At 38.1% G+C, this 24230-nt stretch overlaps 1 protein-coding gene across 1 annotated transcript in view; it reads left to right on the plus strand.

Moving 5' to 3' along the window:
* Nucleotides 1–10396: 10396 nt before the first annotated feature.
* ENO4 (enolase 4) overlaps nt 10397–24230 on the plus strand; it is a gene marked incomplete at both ends in the record, with an annotated part of 33865 nt that continues 20031 nt past the window's right edge. Inside the window, 5 exons of the mRNA XM_083363304.1 lie at nt 10397–10579; nt 17357–17485; nt 18690–18880; nt 20745–20881; nt 22932–23101. Coding sequence (XP_083219430.1) covers nt 10397–10579; nt 17357–17485; nt 18690–18880; nt 20745–20881; nt 22932–23101 — 810 coding nt within the window. The remainder of the gene's footprint in view (nt 10580–17356; nt 17486–18689; nt 18881–20744; nt 20882–22931; nt 23102–24230) is intronic.

A 24230-nucleotide genomic window follows, 5' to 3' on the forward strand; every position in this document is an offset into this window, starting at 1 on the left:
TTTCAGGAATATTCCATTAATACCAAAGTTCAAAAGTGCCGATATTCTTTGTCTTGCTTCTTAAAAGTCCAATTTCCCCCCTTAGAAAATCATACAGAAAACCATTGTCCGCACCATTCTGATCTCATTTGATACAGCAATGTCATAGATGAAGGGCATAGACATGTCTGAGTATCTTTTTCCAAGGCCTTTATTGCCACCTTACCAAATGCTAGTCTAGGACGCATGTTTTTGATGCTTCTTTCTCTTGTTTTAAAACCACACTTATCTTCCAATATAGATCCCTCAATGTATATTGAGAATGTCGGTTGAATAAACAAGGAAAGATTGTATAGCATTATCTCAACCATGTTCTATCTGGATTAGAGCTTCCTATTCTGTGCTTAGGTTTCATATGAAGGAAATAAGATGATCTCAAATATCATTATCCTAAGTACATTCCACAGCTTGACATATACAATCAACAGCCTTTCCATAGTCAATAAAGCACATATTAATTCCTTTTTCCATTCTTGAGTTTACACAATTACACAATGTGCAACAAGAGTTATGTATCTCATTCCTTGGACTTTTCTAACACCAGTTTGAAAAATTGGCTTCTCAGTTTTCATACATGCCTTTATTCTGTATTTGATGAGCCTAAGCATTATTTTCTTAACATGAAATTGATAATGTGTAAAAATTTCCATGCTCTGTTGTTCCTTTGATACTGCTATGTAGACTGACATCTTCCAATATGTTGGCACTGTCTCGTTGCTGGCACAGATTTGCTGGCATAACTTGGTTAGGACATTGACTGATTATTTTTCTGCTGATTGCCATATTTATGTAGCTATCCCATTAATACCTGTAGTTTCTGACTTAGTAGTGGGTGGAGTGCTGATCTTATTTCATCTAATAGTGCTGGATTTTCTTGTCAATGGGGAATATCTTCTGATCTGAGCTTCTCTCTGAGTTCAGGGATCTTTTGGAAGATTTTCTTATTTTATTGTATCTATTTGCAGGTAAATAATCCTCACTTAAAGTATACTTGTTCAGTGACTATTCAAACTTATGGCAGCACTGAATTAGATATATGTACAACAGGTCTTTGTACCTGTGGCCATCACAGCATCCTCACAGTCACATGATCTATTTGCAACCTTCACTACTGGCTTCTGACAAGGCAAATTCAATGGGGAAGCCAGCTGGAGATCACAAATGGTGATCACATGTCTGTAGGATGATCACATGTTTGGTGTAATCATGCAAGATTCCCTTCACAACTAGGATTGCTGGAATTGCAGTTGTAAGTCGGTCTTGTGATGTTGCACCTTATGGCCATGTTGCTTAGTGATGGAGTTCCAGATCCCCAATTACCGTTGGTAAGTGAAGACTTCCTGAACTACATTTGTCTCTATTAAAAGGTCTCTGAAAAATTTTGTTAAATCAATCCTGAGAGATTTGTTTATCTTGACCTGGGGTGCCTATCATCTGACATTGTATTGTTAGTCACTTCTTATTAATAGAATGAAATAATAGAAAACACTTGTAGTTCGGTTTTTAAATTTTGGCAGTGGTTTGCTCTCCAAGCTTGTTTCAATTAGTTTTTGAACATTTCGTTAGCACAGTAGGTAACATCAGCCGTAGGATTCTCTTGTCCTATTCCTCTTTAGCTTATGTCTTGTGTGCCAGTGTGGTCGTTTGATTGGTTGTTCGTTTGGAGCTATATTTAAATTGTGAGCAGCTGAATTTGGGTTTGGACGATAAGCATTGTATTATGAAATTTTTGGGGTAGCCATTGCAGAGGAAAACATCAAAAAGGTGTTTCTCTTCAGCTTTTCTTAATAATTCAGGGACTGGCCATGTGTTTTTGCTCTTTTGAAAAGGTCTGAATGCAGCTCCCCTTGTGTGCAGCAGGGTGGTTGCTTGTGAAATTTAAAATTTGGTCTCTGTGTGTGGATATTCAGTATACGCACATTATTAATTCACCATTATCTTGTCTCCTTATGTCAATTTCTAGGAAGGGAAATCGTTGTTCTTTCTCTTCTTTGCATGTAAACTGATCCCAGTGAATATGTTATTGAGTAAATGGTGTATTTCTTCTAGTCTGGAGCGTCTGATGATGGCAAAGGTGTCCACATAATGTACCCAAAATTTTGGCTGGATGACTGGCAGGACTGTGCGCTCCAAGTTTCTGCATTACTGCTTCTGCTATTAGGCCATATATAGGTGATCCCATAGGCGTGTCTTGTATTTGTTGATAGATTTTGCCACTGAATTTGAAGTGTGTTATGAGGCATAACGCCAGAAGTTTCATAGTAACGTCAGTAGACATGGAGTGTCCTTTAGGTGTCTTTTAGTTATGGCTTTGATTTTCTGTGAGTAGAACATAGATGGTTTGTTTGGCCACATCAATGTTGATAGACGTGAATAATGCAATGACATCAAATGAGACCATTATTGCTTCTTCATTTATTTTGACATTTTGAATTAATTGAAGAAATTGTTCAGGTAGGTTTATAGAATAAGCCAAATTGTTGACAAGATGGTGAAGTCTTTTTCTTAATGGTTTCACTAGTTTGTAGGTTGGTGCTCCGGGGAGCGCCTCTATGGGGCGTAGAAGAATTTCATTCTTGTATATTTTGGGAAGTCCATAGAATCCTGAATATAGCAAAGTCTTTTAGTAAAAAAATTACTTCTGTTGAAGTTTGTTTTTCTTTTTCCATTTTTATCAAGGTGTTTCTTATTCCATTTTTGTTGGGTCTTTGTTGATTACCTGGTAGGTGTTATTGTCATTAAGTAAATTTTGGTTTTCTTGATATAATCAGTTTTGTCCATTACCAAAGTTAGTCTGCCTTTGTCTGCCGGTAGGATGACAATGTCTTTAACTTTTCTCAGTTTCTTTAATGTCTTCTTGTCCTCTTGATTAAGTGTTCTTTCTTGTCTGGTTCGTTGGATGTTAGGAATGATTCTCTGTCTGATTTCCTCTTATGTTCCCTGGTCAAGTTTGTTAGTTTTTATTATGTATTCTATGTTTTCAAAGAAATTGACTAAGTCTGCATTTTTATAGTTGAAATTAAGGCCTTTTATGAGTATGGCTCTTTAGATAATGATCTTCTGGACAAGTTTTTGATCCATGAATTTGAATGGTCATTTTGCTGTTTAAGAATGATCTTGGCTAGTTTCTTTTGTAGGGCATTGTGTTATCTGGTCTGGAGTTTGTCAGATATCATGTTGATTGTGTTTTCCAGTTTGTCTGTAAGATCTTGTCCAATTGCGCTGAGGCATTCAGTTTTTTGTTTGTTGATGATGCATTGGTATTTCTCCAGATGATTGTGTGCATCAGTAATCAAGAACTGAAGCATTTTACACTCATTTTTGTAGGCTAGTTTCCATGCTTGTTGGTGGTTAACTGGAGGTCTGTAGCATAACAAAACCATATCCATAAGATTTTCTTCATAAAATACAGGGGTGATTTATTATGAGCCTTCTCCTGTGCAGTATGGATGGTGCTATTGCTGTGTTCACACTAATGAACATTTGCCTCTGGTATCTTCCTATACTGAGCCTGCTTGCTTTAGCTGGGCAGCTTTGAGTTGTAGTCTAAAACTTTGGAAAAACCAGGCTGCCTGTCCTTGCTGTATCTGTTTATTTCAGAGAAATTACCATTCAATTTGATGGCACAGTGGTTAGAATGCAGTATTTCAGGCTAATTCTGCCCATAGCCTGGAGTTCAATCCTGATGGGGCTCAGTCTTCCATTCTTCCAAGATTGCTAAAATGAAGATCCAGATTGTTAGGGGCAATATGTTGACATTGTAAACCATTCAGAGATGGCTGTAAAACACTATGGAGCAGTATGTAAGTCTAAGTGCTATTATTAATTCTAGTAGATATGAATACTTGCTCTGTTACCGAGCAAGTATATGCAGCCTTTTTAGCATTCTAAAATGCGCATGCAAGTTTTAATTTTTAAGGAATGCAAATTAAGTTCATGCTAATGAGCAGTCAAGTCTGAAATATTTATTGGTGTTCCCTTAAAAATAATTTCTAATAAAGCCCTGAATTTAAGTAGCATTAAAAGCACTTTATTAATTTTCATAGAAAAAAATAACTTGAATATTTGATTAAGTATTGAAGAAACATTTCAAGATATTCATATATTGTAATTGGCATGTGTCATTTTTAAATATTTTGTTCACTAGATTACAAAATTCTTGTCAATACCTATCAGAATCAGAATGAAGAATGAATAAGTTAGAATGCAAAAATATTTTATTACCATTGTCTGAATTAATCTGGAAAGAATCAGACCTTCTAATATTTCTAATTATAATTTAACAACACCATGATGTCTTGATCACAATATATGGCATAGTAATATCTGATGCAGAAACAAACAAGCAGGCCAAAGATATAGTCTTCAAGTTCACAGCCTGCAAACATATTAACACAACAAATGACAACATTGCCAAGAAACTCATTAGTCTGTTGTGTCAATGATCCTTGAACTAATAGGTCCTTTAAAAGCCTCAACATGATAGCTTACAATAGATCCTTCATTAATGCTGGTACAATGGAATTTCTAAGTAAGTCCTGAAATCATTATTTTTACAATGTAAATAATCTATGTTCTGAGGTACATGAGAATTAACACACTACGATCTCCAAATGGATTAGAGAAAATTGATGCCATTTTCCAGAAGCTTAAAGAAGTTAGTAGTGGGAGTCATACTGAAGTAAGCAATTGTGTTATTTCTTTTTGTAAGAGTATTAGAACAGCTGGAAGTCAAATACCATCTTGTACTAATTGACAGGGAAAAGAATTCTTTAACTACTCCCCTTATCCCTGATCACTTTTATGGGAAAATTCTATGAAGAGTCAAAGTCAACAGCATCCTCACTAAACACAATAATCTTTAAAAAATCAGACTAAAACGTAATGCAACAGCAAAGATGTGGCTGCTTGGCACCTACTAAGTCCCAAGTGGTTTTTGGACTGTTTAACTGCAGCGCTAGGCAATATCAAAGAGAGTAAATGTATACAATGCTATTTAATCTATGTGCCAGGCATCACACATATCTTTTGATATCTATATCCTAATTAAAAACTGAAGAAAGCAACAACATAGTCTCCCAAACACGGACATTTAAAATGTGAATAAACAGTTTAGAATTAGATTACAAACAGTCCTTTCTGTTTTCTAAACAAAAATTTACAATTCAGTACCTTAAGTAATCCCAGAAAATGATAACTGTACATTTGTATATACAAATTTAATTTATGCTATGAACATGTGTCATTATAGTATATTAATAAATTAAAAAGAGAGAAAGAACAGCTCTATCCTGGTTTCTGACATAAGTTACGGATAATTGACAACAGCCTGCAAATTACTGCATATTCCTTAACATTTTTAACACAGCAATTAAATTACTTTTTATCACCTCAAACTGTAAGAATAACAGCACTTGTACAGTACCAGTATTTTAATATCATATGATAAATAAAATATGGTATATAAAAAGACCCACACAGAGATACACATAGGCTAAATGCATTAAATACACCTTCCCCAATTCAACAAGAATATTTCATGTGCAAAAGAAGTCTTTTGCATGTACATCTAGTGTGGATACAAATGTAAATATATCTTTTGCCTATTTGCATTATAATACCTTTTCATGAATCTCACTACATTGGCTACTGGCATATATTATGTTATCTATATACTAGATATACTGCCATACGCCTATATCATCTTTATAGCTACTAGATACAAGACATGTTTGCTCAAATCAGCTAATGCAATATTCAAATTTAGAGTTGAGCCATCACAAAAACCTAATCATTAGTCAAGACTGAATTTCTATTTATATAAACTGATAACTTGTAGATCAGGTAAAATTTGATATATATAGTTATTCTATCTGACTAATGGATTAATTTAGTATAACAAAGGCACAAATCAAAAATTATTCAGGGAAAGTTCTCAGGCACTATCTCTTAAGTATTTATAGATTTATAATTCATAGTGCTCAAAATATACACTGGGAATTAAATTTTATGCTAGATCTAGTTCAATAATTATTTAACAACTAAGTTTAATGTATACTTGATATAAAAATTTCTCACAAAATGGGAGACTTTGGCATGCATCCAAGGATACTTTGGGATTAACAAATTATCACAGAAAATAAAATCGCCCCAAGTTTGTGACAATAATTTAATTAAAAATATTGTAGAATTATAAGTGTGCTGCCCAAAATGCAATTGCCTAAATTTTAATAAAAACTAATGGGCTGCAGCAATGCACATACTTTCTTTAAGGAATGTGTCTTCAATTCAGAAACATTTTTGGTGTCTACAGAGACGTGAAGAGGGATTAACTCCCTGCAGCGATACTAGGATATTTCAAAAAGGATGTGAATGAAAAGGAAAACGATGCAGTGGAGATTTTTCTTCATTACTTTCCAGCCCACTGAAGTGAACATACAATGAGGGAGGTCTATGGACATTGATTTCAGATCTAAGGAAGTAAACAGCTAACAGCATTTTAAGTGTATCCATTTTCAGTTAGTTCAAACAAAATTACAAATGAAGAATGTAATAAAGTAGTTTCTGTAGGATAAAAGTGATCATTTAGATCGAGAAATGTTTCTTTCTATCAAAAGTAAAGGTGTGTAAGTCTCTCTCTCTCTCTCTCTCTCTCTCTCTCTCTCTCTCTCTCACACACACACACACACACACACACACACACACACAGACACACACAGAGGAGGGGGGGAGAGCACACTTTTGGCTGCTTTATCCTTTGTAGACATTTTACAAACTGTAATCTGTGTTCCTTTCAGCATGGTAATCTTTAGCAATTTTATTTTTCAAAAGTCTTTTTTTGATCCTAAAAAGGTACTTGCCAGAAAATTTCAGAGTATATAAAGACCATACCCAACCTTTTAAAAGTCTTGAAAACCAGCATACAATCTGGGTGCAAAAATAAAAAGATATTAACTAACTAAACTATGCAATGCTTTCTATAATATATACTTTATATACAAAAGACCAATTTAAACAAGACTTGATAAATTTAACCCTGAATTTTTAAGGCCTTTTCCTTTTTAGAAAGAAAAGAGCTTAGCTGCATTTTATAGCAAGAAATGGTTAAGCTAGCTAAGATTAAATGTAAATAACATGCTTAGTTCTAATAACAGTAATGTTTTACTACTGTATAACAACCATTTTCAAATGAAAAAGTTATGCTCTATACTTTATTGTTATGCATAATTTACTATAATGTTGATATACAGCAGTACAATTTGAAATATAAATCTAGCAAGATAGGAACAGTTTTATGAAAGGAAATGTTTATTGCATTTTGTATTTGGGGTTTTATTTTTGTAAGCCACCCCAAGTCACTGAATGACCTGGTCATATACATTTTTTCTAAATAAATAAATGTCTATGGAGATTCTCAGTCATCCAGGTCATGGTTGTATCAAAAGGGCTTTTTCAAGAGGCAACTGGACTTCCTTGTTTTTCTTTGAAGACATTTCACTTTTCATCCAAGAAGCTTGAGGACAGAGATAAGCCGCCAAGTGGCCTCAACGACTCTCTAAAAGACTGCAAATGACCAACTGTCTGCAAGGAATATAAATCCTTTCATTCCCCACCATCCAGTCAGAGCTGAAGAAGCTTCTTGGATGAGAAGCAAAACATCTTCAAAGAAAAACAGGAAAGTCCAGTTCCCTCCTGCAAAAGCACCTTTGAGATAAATAAATAAATGTTTATACGAACGAGAAATGCATCATGATAAAATATAAGTTATCTCGATGGGTATGACTAGCAGTAATATAATCCACTCTTTTTATGCCATTCTAGGATCATTTTGAACCTATGTTTCCATTTTCTGTTTATTTATTTTAATTACTTTGGTTCAAATTGATGATTGGAAATAACATAACTTCAAATCATATCTTAGGAGTTTTGTTGCTCTCCAATAAATAACCACTTAAAAATCAGCAGGGGGAACTGAGATTTAGATGTAGCACATCACAAACAGAAAAAGTAATGCTAAGAAAAGAAGAAGAAAAAGAAGAACTCATTAACTTAAGGTTGGTTGCAGTTAGTTTCTATTGCAATGAGCCACACTTTTTGTAATTCTATTCACATCAATGATTTTTTTTTCCTGGAATTTTTCTTGGCATCTTTGGAAGGTGAGACTCTTAACATGGACAAGTCAATCCTTGCACAGCATAACAGAATCGTCTACATATGAAAGAAAGTTATTAGGGTTCGATAAGATAAGTTCATCAAAGCTTTGCAGAAATACGAGGAGGAGGAAGAGGAGGAAAAGCAACAACAACAGAGGAATTTAAAGAGCTCAGAAAGAATGGAATATTTGAATGTTATAAACTTCCAAGTTGTTAATATTGGAGCCAGAAAACTAAATAGGAGGACAGTTTAAAATGAAACATTACAGAAGAGTGAGTCCTGTCAGAACTGCTCCTTAATATCTCATCCCTTGCCCTTTCCAGCTCACTTCCTCTGTTCGCAGAGAAGGAAGGAGTTGTCCAAGGGAGCTATCAAAAGAATAAGCATGAGGAAAGACCAATTCTATTGAAGCAGCATTACTATCTTCCCATTTGGGGCAGGAAGGTAAACAGTTCAACACTCTCTAGGGAAAGCAGAGAAGCTGCTGAGTTGTTTGACATATCACTGAAGCCATTAGGGGTTTTTGACACACTGGTTTATAGAATATACTTTATTGCTTAAGGCAGTAATCCCAACTTTTCCCTTTGTGTGGAGCACTACACTGCCACTGAAAGTTTTTGAACACCATCACATAACCTAGAGCTGGTAGCACAGCACCTGGAGACACAATGGCAAACATGACTCCTTAGAGACAAAATAATAGGCTGCCATTTAGAGAAGAAAAATGTGTTTCCTGTATCTTGTCAAGTCCCTTTGTACTTCCTCTTTATTTCACACAGGTGCTTTCTAATGCTTTCACAATTTTAATAGATGGAAATGCTGATTTTTTCCCCATGACTGAATAATGATAAGCTGTAAAGTTTTATTTCCTTGATGCTCTTAGCAACATATCCAAAGTTTCAGATTTCAACAATATTCAAACCTCTGTTCTATTTTCCAGTTAATGAAACTCTTGATTTATGCAAAATTATGAAACTCAGAATATTCAACAATTTTATCACATTTCCGGAATGGAAACACATTAATTCACTGTAAGTTATTTGACTCATGAATCATCTAAACAAACTTTTCACTACACTATTAACAGCAAGCATTTTACAACATTTTCTACAATTGTCTCTCCCAGATTCTTGTCTTTATAATATTTTAAAGCAGAGGAGTTCTTCCTCATTGAAACTCTAACATTCAAGATTGTTTGCAAAAAATAAAAAAAAGTTTTCATCAAGTAAAGAAAACCAGATTATAAACCAAGATCTGGTTTATAAGATGTATATCCTCACCAAGCCTAGTCCTCACTCTAAGTCATTTTGGTTGAGAATGACCAGTCACATCTAAGGTAAGTAATCCATGCTAAGAAACTAACCCCAGCAGCAGGGACAGCCTCAACTTCCAACTCTCAGGATACCCTGAAACTCTGCCAGATTTTACTCTCCTGCATTATTCATTCAGAATAGATCTGGAAGGGACCATGGAGGTCTTCTAGTCCAACCCCCTGCTCAAGCAGGAGACTTATACATTTTCAGATAAGTGGGTTGTCCAGTCTCTTCTTAAAAACCCCCCAGCGATGAAGCATCCACAACTTCTGAAGGCAACCTCTTCTACTGGTTAACTGTTCTCAATGTTTGGAAGTTTAACCCGGAATGCAGAAATTTCCCAACAGTGAGAACAATTAATCCGCGGAACAGATTCCCTTCAGAAGTTGTGGGTGCTTCATCGCTGGAGGTTTTTAAGAAGAGACTGAACAGCCAGTGTACATCCAAACCAGGTGGTTAGTATATGGATCCACTGTGTCGTGTGAATCTAGACATGTGAATAAGCCATGACTATGCTCATTAAGGATAAGCATGAGGTGTGGATATAGCTCCCTCTCTATCCGCGCATAAAGGCAGGAGAGGCACCCTCCTGGAAGACTAGAAACCACCAAAAGCACGCTGCTGGGGTCCCTTATGGTGAAGCCATTCCTTCTCCCAGCTGCACTTTATTTATGTCAAGGGATTCTATTGCTGGACAGTGACGGTCACGTCTCTCTCCAAGGTAAAGCGCATTAAAGGCAAGCAGCTCGCTCTAAGCATCGCATCTCTGCCCGCGTGCTGAACCGACGCGCCTGGGCTCGCTGATAGAGAAGAAGATTTCGCGAGACTTTGGAAATCTCGGGACAAAGGAGGAGAGCGTTCACGTTTCCTAGCGACGGTCGTGTGGGATCATGGCGCGCCGGGAAACTTACACGGGGAGGGGACGGCAATCGGCGCCGGATCGACGGTTTTCTATCATGGATCTGAAACAGCAGGCTGCAGAGTATTACCGGAGCAATGAAGTACCGCAGCGCTTGGAGGAAGTACTCAACACCATGTTCTACCAGCGTCCCGGGGATCTCTACGGTTATCTGGTAAACTGGACAGCAGCGCCAAATTCGGCGCCTGGGTTGTCGCGCGGGTCCAACTGCGCAGGCGCAACTAAAGGGAGGCGCTCAGAGGAGGCCGCGGGTGGTTCTTTGGGGACGTTAGGTGAACTGACTTTGTGACTGAAATCTGTGTTTCTCAACCTCAGTAACTTAAGAGGTCTGGACTTCAATTCCCAGAATTCCCCAAGTAGAAGGCTGGTTTGGAAATTCTGAGAGTTTGAAGCCCGGACCGCTTAAACTTGCTGAGGTTGAGAAACACTGAATTTTATTTTATTTTAATTCCATTTATATCCCGCCCTTCTCCGAAGACTCAGGGCGGCTTACAAGCTTAGCAGTAGCCTTCATTCTATGTATATGCCTGCTTATTAGGGCTTTCACACACACACCCCAAGCGGCATTATTACAAAGTCAGCCTAATTGCCCCCAACAATCTGGGTCCTCATTTTACCTACCTCGGAAGGATGGAAGGCTAACAGCCTGGATTTTATGGGATTTTTAGGACATCCTGGAAACGAAATAACTCATTGGTTTTGTCACACTTCTATGATTTAAGGCAGGCATGTCCAACCCACCGCCCAGGGGCCTCGTGCAACCCTGGGCAGCTACTAATGCAGCCCCACAAGACGGTTAAAAAAAGAAAACAAGTTCGTTATTTATATGCATTAACTATGTTGTATATTCTACATGCATCCCAAGAAAATTCCTCTTCACCCAGTGTGGCTGAGACAAGCCAAAATGTTGGTCATACATGATTTAATATAATAGTAATACGTTTATTACAATGTAAGTTAAGATATAATACAGAGAAATAAATAAGAGAGTCATCTTGATGTTCTCTGTTTGAAGGCAGCCTAAATTAATGAATGTGAAATCTTTAGCTTTCCTAATCTGGTGCCCTTTTTATTTGTTTGGACTGCTTTAGAACAGAGGTCCCCAACTTTTTGGTTACCAGGGTCCGGTTACTTGGAGAGAAGTTTTTCCGTGGACCGGAGGGGTTGTGGTTTTGTGTGTTGCCTGCATCCTGTAGATGGGGCTTTCCCTGTTTGTGCAGACCGGTTGCTGGCATACTGTGGCCCGGTACTGGTCCACGGACCAGGGGTTGGGGACCTCTGCTTTAGAAGACATAGTATTTTTGTTGAAAGAGATAATATTCTAGGGCTTCAAACTTGTGATGGGGTGAAGATCAGATTTTTTGTTTTGTGTTCCAACTCACCTATAATTTTTTTACTGTAGCATCTTCTTTCACTGTAGCATAATAAAGCATAATTACACACAAAACTTCTTGATTCTTATTGCCAGAAAAACATCTTTAAACTATTGTCTTTTACCTCTCCAAACTAAGATATGAATTCTTTTTTTCTGTACACTGTGTATTCACCCACAGTAACCTATATTGTTAAACTGAGGAGAAATGAAACCCATACCAGATTAAATTGCTGCTTTTTGTGCATCATTAAGGAATAAGTATGTTAGAATCATCTTTTATATAATAAACTAACTTTAGATGGAACAAAAGAAGCATCAAAACAAACAACAAGTATTCCCTCAAGACATCTAGGTATTGTTCAATGGCTGCTCTTACTTGAGCATGTTTATCTACATGCTGGGAAATGCTGCTTTGTTTCTGCATCTCACCAATGAAAAGAAAATTATGATTGACATACAACAATTGTATACCAAAAAGCACTTTTCTACTCATTTACACATTACTCAAGACTCTTTTATTAAGTATTATAATGTCTTCTACTGATTGAAAACTAGAGAGGATATCAGCTCTTTTAGTACTATGATGATGAAGTATACAGCTATAGCCACAGGGTGAAAACTGCTATGCAAACCATGCTATGAAGACTGCCTGATCCTACCATTGCTGTATTTCAGTCCAGTAATGCTGAACCTAAAGGTAATCAAATGTTCTACTATCTTGCTTTCTCTGGCCTTTTTTAAAAAAGGAACTTGTTCTTGAGAACTGAAAAGAGGAAAATTTACAGTATCTTTGCTAGGATATGTCAAAAGAGCCACCATATCCACGGTGTGGCTGGAATCCTGTGTGGGCGACCTCAACACTCCCATTTCCTTCCTTCCTTTCTTCTTTTCCAACATCAAAAGAAGCAGACCTGGAAGGTAGCACATTGGTGATCATGATAAAACAATACTACTGTTAGATATCCTCATCCAAGATTGTGGTTATCTTCCAGACCCTGGACTTCCAATCCAAATGGTACCCTATGGTTTTTCTAAGATGCTTTCTGGAGGCTTATATTTATTTATATAAAACACTGCAGTGATAAACTGTGCCTTGACAGCTCTCAGGTTGGTTTGTATCATCCAGGCACATCTTTTTAAGTGTTTCCATGCCCTCCAAAAAGAGAGATTAAGAAGTAAAAAACCACAGGTATAAGTATCCTAAGTGAGCAAGCTTTTTTCAATTCTATGACGTTTTTCTGAAAAGACCTAGAGTTCATCCTTAAGTCTAATGAAAAAGAACTGGCAGTTACCGTAATGGTGTTGAAATAAAAAAAAGATAAATCAATAGAAGGAAAAGAGCCATTAGGTCCAAAAGAACTGAAGGTAAAGGAACAGCTAAAGAAACACCAAATGAAAGAAAAAAGGACAGGAATAAAAGGGAGTAAGAAAAAACATAAAGAAAATATTGATAGTTAAAATCTGAAGCCCGTGTGCAATCTGCTGGGTGCCCAAAGCAGCCTGTTTTCTTTTGCCAGAAAAGAAAAGAGAGTAACAGTTTGACAGGTCTCAAGTGACATTAGGAGCCAACCACCATTAAACAGGTTCTTTGTCTGCTATCTTAAATAATGTGGAGGTAAATCCTTTTTCTAGGCCTTCGTACATTGGTCTTTCCAGCTTTGCATATCTCCAAATTCCTCTCTCTTCTTCGCCCTCTGCCTGCCATGTACTTCAGCTGCTCTTCCACCACTGTCCTGCACCAACAGAAGTGACTGGCCTCTCCTCCTATTCTCTTCTCCTCAAGCAGCTTTGCCAGACCACATCCTTGTATTGCAAAGCACCTTTCTCTTCAGGAATGACTTAACTTGGTAATAACTTCTTGGCAGGCAAAGGCTGCTCTGGCACCAGTATATCCCTAACTCAGGCTTCCACTTCCTGTGAACATTGGGGTCTTCCATGCTAAGTTCTGTCTTCAATAGTGGGATGGCTTAGAGCAGAACAGAAGAACGACAGGAAAATAGATGTGGGAGATCTAAACCAGTAAGGATTGTGGTGACTTGGATTTGGACTCTTGATTCTAGAACCAGTGCCTCAGTGACTGTGGTTGAGCTTGCAGGTGAGGTTTTTTATGGGATTAGGAGTGGGGAGGGGGGCACTGCTTTAAAGTGATTCTGCTTCCTCCATGGCTGGGACCAGTTGGTGTTGGTGATGGGGAGAGGTCCACTCAGGCCTCTTTTATGTAGGGTGCATCAGGTCTCTGGTTTCCCCCTTGTTCCTTCTATTTAACAACTAGATGTGGCCATTGGATAAGGTTATTTGATATTATGAATGGTGTATCATCAATATGTTATAAATCTCTACCCCCTTTCCAGGAAGGTGATGCTGTTCAGGTGCATATCTAGTGTCTGGAGCCTGGATGGGGAGCAACAAGCTTTGACTAGACCAGGGGTCAGCAACCTGAAAGAGTGAAAGAGCCACTCGGAACCGGTTCCCTCACAAAAGGGAAAACTGGGAGCCGCAAAAAATGTGTGTGCATGCACGTACATGTGCGCATGTGCAGAACAGGGTTTGACTGAAGAGTGGAGCCAAGGCGAGATATGCACCTACCCTGCATATTTGAATTGATTGGTTGAACTTTTTTAGTCCCACCTTTTTTTTTGGACCGCATGGCAGAGGACTGGGAGTCGCAGGAGACGGCTGAAAGAGCTGCATGCGTCTCCAGAGCCGCGGGTTGCAGACCTGCGGACTAGACCAAAGCCATTTTTTTAGTGTCTGTGCTTTCCAGTCAAAGTTGACTCCTGGCAACTGTCTGGACAAGACCTTGCATTTTTCTTGGAAAGATTTTGGAAGTAGTTTGCCACTGCCTGCTTTCTAGGACTGATGGAGTGATTGGCCCAAGATCACCCAGTTGTCTTTGGTCCTAAGATGGGACTAATCTCCCGGTTCCTAGCCTACTGCCTTAACTACACCAAACAGATTCTCTCACAAGTTGAATGGGTTTGGATTTCCCACCCTAGTGGGGTGAGGCCTCTGGTGAGTTGTCAGCCTTGATGCTCAGTGGGATAATACTCCAACAGACAAGAGTTGGCGCACAATTTGGGGTCCTCCTGGATTCACAACTGGTAAAGCAGGAGATGGCAGCTGCAGCTGGGGGAGGATTCTTTTGTATAGGTCACAGGTCTGCAACCCGCGGCTCCGGAGCCGCATGCGGCTCTTTCAGCCGTCTCCTGCAGCTCCCAGTCCTCTGACATGTGCAGGCCAAAAAAAAAAGTGGGACTAAAAAGGTTCAACCAATCAATTCAAATATGCACGGTAGGTGTATATCTCGCCTTGGCTCCACTCTTCAGTCAAACCCTGTTCTGCACATGCGCGCATGTACGCGCATGTGCACACATTTTTTGCGGCTCCCAGGTTTTCCTTTTGTGAGGGAACCGGTTCTGAGTGGCTCTTTCACTGTTTCAGGTTGCTGATCCCTGGTATAGGTTAAGCTTCTGTTCCAATTGTGACCTTTCCTAGACTAGGAAACCTTGCTCACTGACACTTACACTTTAGTTATCTTTTAGTTGGATTACTGCAGTGTGACCTACATTGTTCTGTCCCTGAAAACAATCTGGTCCAGTTCGTTCAACATGCAGCAGCTTGTACAGTTCTGGGTTCTTCATATTTTGCCTTTGTACACCGCTGATATATGAGCTGCATTAGTTTCTGGTTGCTTTCTGGATACAGTTCAAAGTTCTGGCTATTATCTTTAAAATTCTAAATTGCTTGGGTCAAGGTCACTTGCAGGATCACCTTTGCCTGAGGGTATCTATCTGTTCTAATATCTCCGTTACCTTAAATCAGACATGTCAAACACAAGGCCTGGGGGCCGGATCTGGCCCATGAAGTGGTTTCATGTGGCCTGCAAACCCATCCTGGAAACAGTGAGGGAATGGCCCCCACTGCCTTGGCCCTGGCCCAGGCCTGCTGGGAGCCAATGTACAATTTCGTGGTGGCCATCTATGCTGAAACACATTCAGTCTTAGCTCCACAAGGCCATCTGGAAACAGCAAGGGACCAGCCCCTGCTGCGTTGCCCCCACCCCCTGGGCGCGCGCTGGGGAGGTATCACCCTTTGTGAGGAATGAAGAAATGCACCATTGCCTGGAAGTGGCCTGCACATGGCCCTGCCTACTTCGGGCAGGCTAGGGGCTGGGCAGCATTGCACTTCTCTTTAGATTCATGCCACCCGGCTCAGCCTCTCAGCACTGTGAGGAAAGCACCCCGTTGCCTGCCAGAACCGGGGAGGCTGGGGGCTGGGCAGCATTGTGCAGGTAACATCAACTCTCATGCTGCTCATGGCATCCCCTCCCCCAGAGCCCACCAAGCTGGATATGTGAAGTAGGCAGGGCCATGTGCTGGCCATTTCCAGGCAATGGTGCATTTCTTCATTCCTCACAAAGGATGACACTTCCCCAGCTGCGTTTCTTGCCTGTTTTTCTTCCTCATCTCAAATATTTTCCCACCACTCGAAGGAAGGAAAGAGAGGAAGGAAGGAAGGAAGGAAGGAGAGGGAGGGTCTGAGGGAAGTTCTGCCTTAGTCCTTCCCTGCTGCCCTTTCAACATCCCCTTGCCCCCTCCTCCTGGCCTATCCTGGGGGGTCTCCCATCCTATTGCTAAGGAAGCTTTGGATACAAAGCCAGGTGTCCTCACATGGAAAGGGACCTCGTACCCATCATGGGCAACCTGGCTAAGGACAGCAAGCACAGCAGCAGCAGCATTGAGGAAGTAAGTGCAGCTGGGCGCCCCCTTGGGGAAGTGGGGCTGGGCTTAGTGCCATGGGTGCTTGAGTGCTTGGCTGGGCATTTGACCTCCAGATCACCATCCAGCCCCCCTCCCCCACATGGCCTGAGAGGAACAGTAAGGCTCCTTCAGTGGACCATGCCTTGGCACTTGCCCCAGTCCCAGAGACCCTCAGATCTGTCCCACTCCTGCCCAGACCGCCATAGGTACCCTTGACACGAATGATGTAGAGCTGGCCATGCCCACCCAGTAGGCCACACGCACTCCAGCCACGCCCACCCAGTAGGTCATGCCCCCCCTGGCCACAAACCCCTGGCCCCCTGAGGGAAACCACAATGCTAATGTGGCCCTCAATGAAACTGAGTTTGACACCCCTGCCTTAAATGTTGCCATTCTGTGGGATTTCCGATACATGCCTTTTTTGTGGCTGCACCAGAAAGATGTTCAGTGTATGATGTTGTGATTACCTGATGGATCATCACAAGGAATCAGTTTGAAGGACTCAGCAGATAGAAACAAGGTTACGCATGCTATTCAAACACAGAAACTTAGCTTGAGTATATTAGTTAGGCTGTACTTCACAGCAGAATCTGCCACATACTCACTGAAAAGAATCCAGATAACCTGCTTCAGCTCGCGCGCTACCATCATACACCATTCATGATTTTTCCTCCAATCTATGACTACAAGAATTAGTAACTAAATGAATCACCTAATACATTTAAGGTACAAAATAAATTGTAATTGTATCTTTGAAAGCCTGTGAATCTAATTGCACTAATTATTGGTCTTCTAGGCAAACTTCTTCTCCAAATTATCAAATCCTCCAGTGATATGCAAATTAGATGCCAAAAGTGTTCTGGATGGAACCGGTCGACCAACATTAGAAGTTGAAGTCTTTTGCCGAGTTAGGGACTGTGAAAAGGTATGAGTTGAGTTGCAGTTAATTCTGTGTTTGTTTATACAATTTTAAGGGTGACCAACTCCACCAGAACTCTACGCAGCTTGTAATTAAACCATTAAAAGGAAAACATATATCAAAGAAAAACAATACAACTGATTGGAAGATAGAATCAAAAAGCAAAGGGGCTGAGCCACCAGGTTGGGTAGTTGAGATTCCATGACATGTATTTGAGAAGCCATTGTCCCTAATGGAGTGCATTTATCCCATTAATACCAAGGTTTGGTTTTCTAGAAAAAATAAAAGGACTTTATATAATTTCTAAATAACAGCTAAAGCTATTCAGCTTGTGCTATGGTGATAGGGAACAATAATCTTAAATCTTTTTTTGCTTCCTGATGTGATTTTCATGGATTTTCTCCACAAGTCATTCATTACAAGGAAAGCTTCTGATCTAGCTTGATTATCAATTGGACAAGAAAAGGATATAGCAGGTTAGACTATTACCTCCTGTTCAGTATGGTCTTACCTCCATCTTAACTCTGCCACCTCTGTATGGTGGTTGTTTAAAAAAATAGACTATTTAAATGCATTCTTGCTGGTATGCGGTCTCTGTGCATGACGTTTTGATTTCCTGTAGCATACAGTTAAATTAGTTTAGGGCCTAGTTGACATTCTCTTTTCTTATTTTGCAACAGTCCTTTTATATTATTTTATAAAGCCATCTAATATGGTATAAGAATAACAAAAAATAGTCACGTTTTTTATTTGAAAACATATTTCATTCCATCACATTAGATATGGATTACTTAGTTCATTACACATATCAATTAGAAGGATTAAGATTATCTTTAATTTTTCTTTCACTTCTTGAAAAAGTGGTATTAAGGTAGTTAAGGGGAACATTATAAAATATATTCTCAGAGCATTCACGAATCAAAACTTCACATAAAACTCCTGTTTGTGTTAAAAAGAACTATATTAAAACTATACAGAATAAGTATGAGTTGAATAAAAAGCTTTGAACAAAATTCTACTGAAGAATTACAGTCTATGAATTACCTTGGATAAATACTTGAAGTGAGATAAGTTTATGATATTTGTCAGTGGAAGTGTCTGGAAAAAACATACATCAATTATAAAAAAAGCTTTTAGTAGAAAGTTATTTCAATGTCATGTTTACTATGTGAAATTTCAATAATAACCATCTTTAAATATTGTTGCACAGATTATTTGTTCCAGCATGATCTCATGTCATGCTGAAATTCTTGAAAATGCTTCAGCAGAAGCAATTGATGCAGATGAAAAGGAAAGATACGAATCATTGAATACGGCAATTGAATGGATAAATGAATCACTGAATGAAATGCTCAGAGGCCTTCAACCTAGTGACCAACAAAACATTGATGAGTTATTAGGGTAAGTGTCTCATATTTATTTGTTTGCTATGAATTTTTAAAAAATTTTTATTTAAAATTCCATTATGTTCTAATTCAGCATTTGCACACAATATACTTACAAAGTTGAAGCAGTGTTCTTTAATGGTTATTAGGACATTTTGTTACATAATTCAGTTGTCTACTAGTCAATAAATCTTGCTATCATAAGTGCTCATTATCTAAGAAGTTCCATCCAGTAATAGCAATGCTGAATGCGTAAAATAGATCAGGGATATAGGTGCCAAGAATAAGGAGGGAGAATGGCAGCAAGATAAGTGGCTAGATTACAGGGGCTGCAGTAATGCAAAAGAATACAACCCAATGTCCTCCCTGGATTTGGGAATATAACTCTTATCTGTCACTGGAATTGCTAATTGGGGCCCATGAGAAATATAGATCAAAACAGTCAGACTCTACCTATATGAACTTTATTTAAAAAATTACATAAGTAAAAGCTAAATATGAAAATATATAAAGAAAATTTAGAAAGAAAGAAAAAAGATAACAGAAAAGTATAAAAAGCAATTTAAGTAGGAAAAAAAAGAAAATTGAACAAGCAATTTCCAAACCTCTCTACAGTAATCACAAACAAACTTATTATCCATCCGCCTTCTTTCATTACAAGGTTCCCTTCTATCCCACGCGGTGTGCTGCAGCTGCCAAAAAAGCCAATGCAGTCCTAGGCTGCATTAATAGAGGGATAGAATCAAGATCACGTGAAGTGTTAATACCACATTATGATGCCTTGGTAAGGCCGCACTTGGAATATTGCATCCAGTTTTAGTCGCCATGATATAAAAAAAGATGTTACTCTAGAAAGAGTTCAGAGAAGAGCAACAAAGGTGATTAGGGGACTGAAGGCTAAAATATATAAAGAATGGTTGCAGATTGGCTATGACTAATTTAATTAAAAGAAGGACTAGGGCTGACATGATAGCTCTGTTCCAATGTTTGAGGGGCTGCCACAAAGAAGAGGCAGTCAACCTATTCTCCAGAGCACCTGATGGCAGGAAAAGAAGTACACAATAATTTTTAAAATCTACATTATCATTAATTTTTTTATACCATAAAAAGCCAAAACCTCAGACTCCTAGTTCCTTCCTCCTTCACCAATGAATATTTAAAAATGAATACAGTGTAGGATTCTATATTTTTACTGTTCACAAACTGATTATAAAAACACATATAGGCAGAAATTCAGTTGTAGATAACTAAAAATATAGAATTATCCCTTTTTATATTGGAACTAGATAAGGTTGCTACAGTTTTGTACTGGTTAATAGACAATACGGCAATAAAGGTTACATTTATTTCTTTATACTCTTGAGAATATATTTACGTTAATTATATATATATTTATATATATTTAATACGTTTTATATGCCTGTTCCAGAAAATAATCTGGCATAAACATTTTGGGTCAATTTTCAACGCCCATTTAATGTACATAAAGAATTTTGGTTCCTCCAACTGGTTTATACTCACAAGCAACATCAGGGTAGAAAAATTTAACTTCCAAAAGGTAACAGACATGCAATAAATGTGTACATACCAAGGTGGAAATATTTATAAAACTAAAAATTGAAATATTTGTCATTCACAATACCCCCTATTTATTTTATTTTAATTGTTTATTTTAGCATTTTGCAGGACTTCTTGGCCCTAAGGAAAATGAAACTTCAAACTAATGACAATACCTTGAATAACACAAATTCAAATTCCGGTTGAAAATAAAAGTGGAATATGTTTTTTGTGAGTCGGAACCCTTCCAGTAGGATTTTGTAGAGTTTGTATTTGCGAAACCCAAAGCAGCGGTTAATCATCCTATTTCCTTTTCTTTATAGTGATTATTTTACAAGGAAATATGAAGAAGACAAAGAAAAAAGGGAACCCGCAAAAGAAAAAGAAAGTCAGGAAGCAATGGCGCCTGCTTCTCCATTGGCCACCGTCCCTCCTGGAAAAAAGAAACCAAACAAAACAGGTTAGAAAATGACATTAGTATACATGAAATGGTCTCGAACCAATCATTCGGTTACTTCTGGTTCTTCGTGATCTGCTGGACACTATTTTCCCTGGTTTGTTTTCTCAGCAACTTCTTATTTCGTTCTGGAAAAGTCCTGCTTGCATCATGAGTAATGGTAACTAGCCATGTTGTCTTCTGTAGGCCTCTTTTTCTTTATTCCCTTCGTTATTATTTTTTTAAGCATCAGGGCCTTTCCATGATTCCCGCCTTTGTATTTTGTGTCCTCGTTATTCATGCTTTAGCTTCATTGTTAGTCTTCCCAGTCAGTAGTGTTGTTTTACTGCATCTGGTACAATGATTTGTTCTTTCAGTACAAGGTATTTTCAGTTGCATTCTTCTGCATCACAATTCAAAAATACCATTTTTTCTTTGTTTAATCCTTCTGATGATCCAGCTTTCATATATATGTGCTTATGTGGGAAAATTATAGCCTTGACAATATTTACTGTTGCTGTCAATGTTATATATCTGTTATTTTGTATTTTCTTTAGAGTTGTCATAGCTTTTCTACCAAACAGAAGATTTTTTTTTGTTTTATTTCATAATTAGTCAGCATTATTATTATTATTAATTTTATTTGTATACCGCCCTTCTCCCGAAGGACTCAGGGCGGTGAACCGGGCAATACATATTAAAAAACAAGATACAAAAATTAAAAACGATTAAACAAATGCCCATGAATAAGTTAAAACACATTAAAAATAGATTAAAACAGATTAATAAAACTCAACCCCATCCCATCAGGCCAGGCCAGCTTGTTCGAAAAGGTAGGTTTTGAGATCGCGCCGGAAGGAGCGGAGGTCAAGCGCCATCCGGAGCTCGACCGGAAGATGGTTCCATAAATCCGGCACACCCACAGAGAACGCCCTCCCCCTGGGGGCCACCAGTCCCTGTAAATTCCCTGCAAAAGGCAGCAGTTTAGGATCCAGTGATTCAAAAACTGGCCTTTTTCTGTTTTGTGCCTTGTATATTTTGATATACTGTTAATTTACTGCAGACAGTAGTGAATGGCATATCTGAAGATAAGGCAATAATGTTAGTAATTACAAATTTTAAAAAATTGTTTATAAATCTCTGAGGAAATACTTTATTTTTAGAATCTTAATAGTGTCAATGAAAAATAAAAGATATTGAACTTAACAGAAGTTGAATTTAGCATATTATGGAATATTTCATTGATTGTTGAGAATCTATGGAGAATATGTCCTGCTCAGACTTGTTGCTTCATACTGTGACAATTCATTTATAATTTTCATTAGATGAGCCTTTTGATTATAAAGAGGATCAAATTTATTGTCTGCCTCAAATTAATGTATCAAATATACAGTATCTCAGTGTTCTTGAACATGTTTATGTTCTTGCTTAAAGAAGCAGTTAAATGTTTGGATCAAAAGTCAGATTTTCCATAGCACCCACACCCATAACTTGCCAGATTTTCAAACGATGCAGGCTTTTCTTTAACATTTGAGGACATAAATGTCACAGTGGGAAATGATGGTTGCTATGTTCTGTGCTACAAAATTCAGCTATTGTTAAGGTACCTAAGTGGGAGCTACATAATTTTCCAAATGTACCTTGGATTCTGATTTTTTAAACATAAATATTATTTTGAAAATCTGGATGAAGTTTAAAAAAAATGAACATGATGGAAAAGTTAGTAAAGAGAAAATAACAGAACATTTTTGTCTGAGAAATAAAACGTCAGCAAAGAGTTTGTAATATCTGCCATTGCATGTAAGAAAAGAGATTTTTAAGCTGATATAAAATTAATGTTAGAAAGCTAGCTGGATAAATAGGAAAAAAGTTTTAAATGCGCTTAGAATTATTTTTCTTCAAATTCCTATTTCTGGATCAGTGTCTGTGATTCCAGATGAATTGTAGATTAAGGAACCTGAAGATTTCTTTCTACATTTTTTGACTTCAGTGCAAAAACTACCATTTTATTTATTGTTGTCTTGTTAACATTAAGCAGAAACCGACTGCATCCCTTTTTCCCCTGTGTTTTTAGGCAAAAAAACGTCTGTGATAGAAAAGCCAATAGTCCCAGCAGAGCTCCCTGAACCTGTACTTATGGGCAGTTTGGCTATTGGATGTACATCACTTGCTATTGCAAAGAGTGCTGCAACTGTTCGTGATATACCTTTGTACTTATATATTGCTTTGCTGAAACATGATCAGGTACTTGTCCGGATTTACCTTGTGCAGATTCAGAATGCTCAGTTGAAATGGGAACAAAGAGATGATTGCCATATACACAATGCCAAGTCTCATGATATGTATAGTGAAACTACTTAAATCAACTGCAGCACACTAGACAATACAGCAGATGTGATCAACTCCAGTTTGCTAAATGTTTTCAGTTTGATGCACGCTGCATCTACATTTGTGGTCAGCTGAAACTTCTTATTTTTTTAAAGAGTAAGCGATCAAGCAGATCACTTACTTGATAAAAGTAAAACATGGTGGCCTGATCAAGAAGATGATCCTGTCCCTGTAATGAGTTTCTTTATATGAGGTATAATTAAACAGGATTTACTGCCACCAGTTTGGATGATTTAATATAGTTTGGATAGCTGGTTGTTACCTACAAGCTGGGCTTTTTTTCTCATAGAACACTCAGAACGGAGTTCCGGCACCTTTTTGGGATGGAACCTTGTAGGGTAGGCAAGGTGGGTTGTATGACATGTGTGAGTTCCGGCACCTTTTTCTTTTACAAAAAAAGCACTGCCTACAAGCAATGATAGCAATTGATCCTATTCTAGGGTTCAGAATTAAACTGTTAGACATGGTTAATATAGTGAAAGTGCCAAAATTGTTGGCAAGTGAAAAAATAATCTGGGAAGATGGCTTGGCAAAACTAATTTTGTGAAGGAAAGTTAAGTTTTCCTAGCTTTCAAGTTCCCAGCATGAGCCTGAAAGCTAGGAAGAATAAATATTTGGTCCCGGTGACTGACTCAAATTGGAACCTGCAAAACCAGATTGTTTTATTGCTGGGACAAGTACATTCCTGTGTTCATCAAGAGCTGGATTCAATAAAGGGAGAATTTTCCTTCATTTTGGTATCTGTTATCTAGCAAAACTATAAAACAGCAATTACACTACCTGCTTGTGAGTTTCCTGAAAACATTTGGTTGGCTTCTGTGTGACACAGAACACTAATCCAGATGGGTCTGGAATGAGCAAGCTGAATTTTCATATACGGCTCAAAAAAATAAAGGGAACACAAAAATAAGACATCCTAGATCTGAATGAATGAAATACAGTATTCCTAGTAAATACTGTACATTGTGTTGTTTAAGTGTTCCCT

This window comes from Vipera ursinii (genome assembly GCF_947247035.1).
Source record: "Vipera ursinii genome assembly, chromosome: 5".
Taxonomy (NCBI): domain Eukaryota; kingdom Metazoa; phylum Chordata; class Lepidosauria; order Squamata; family Viperidae; genus Vipera; species Vipera ursinii.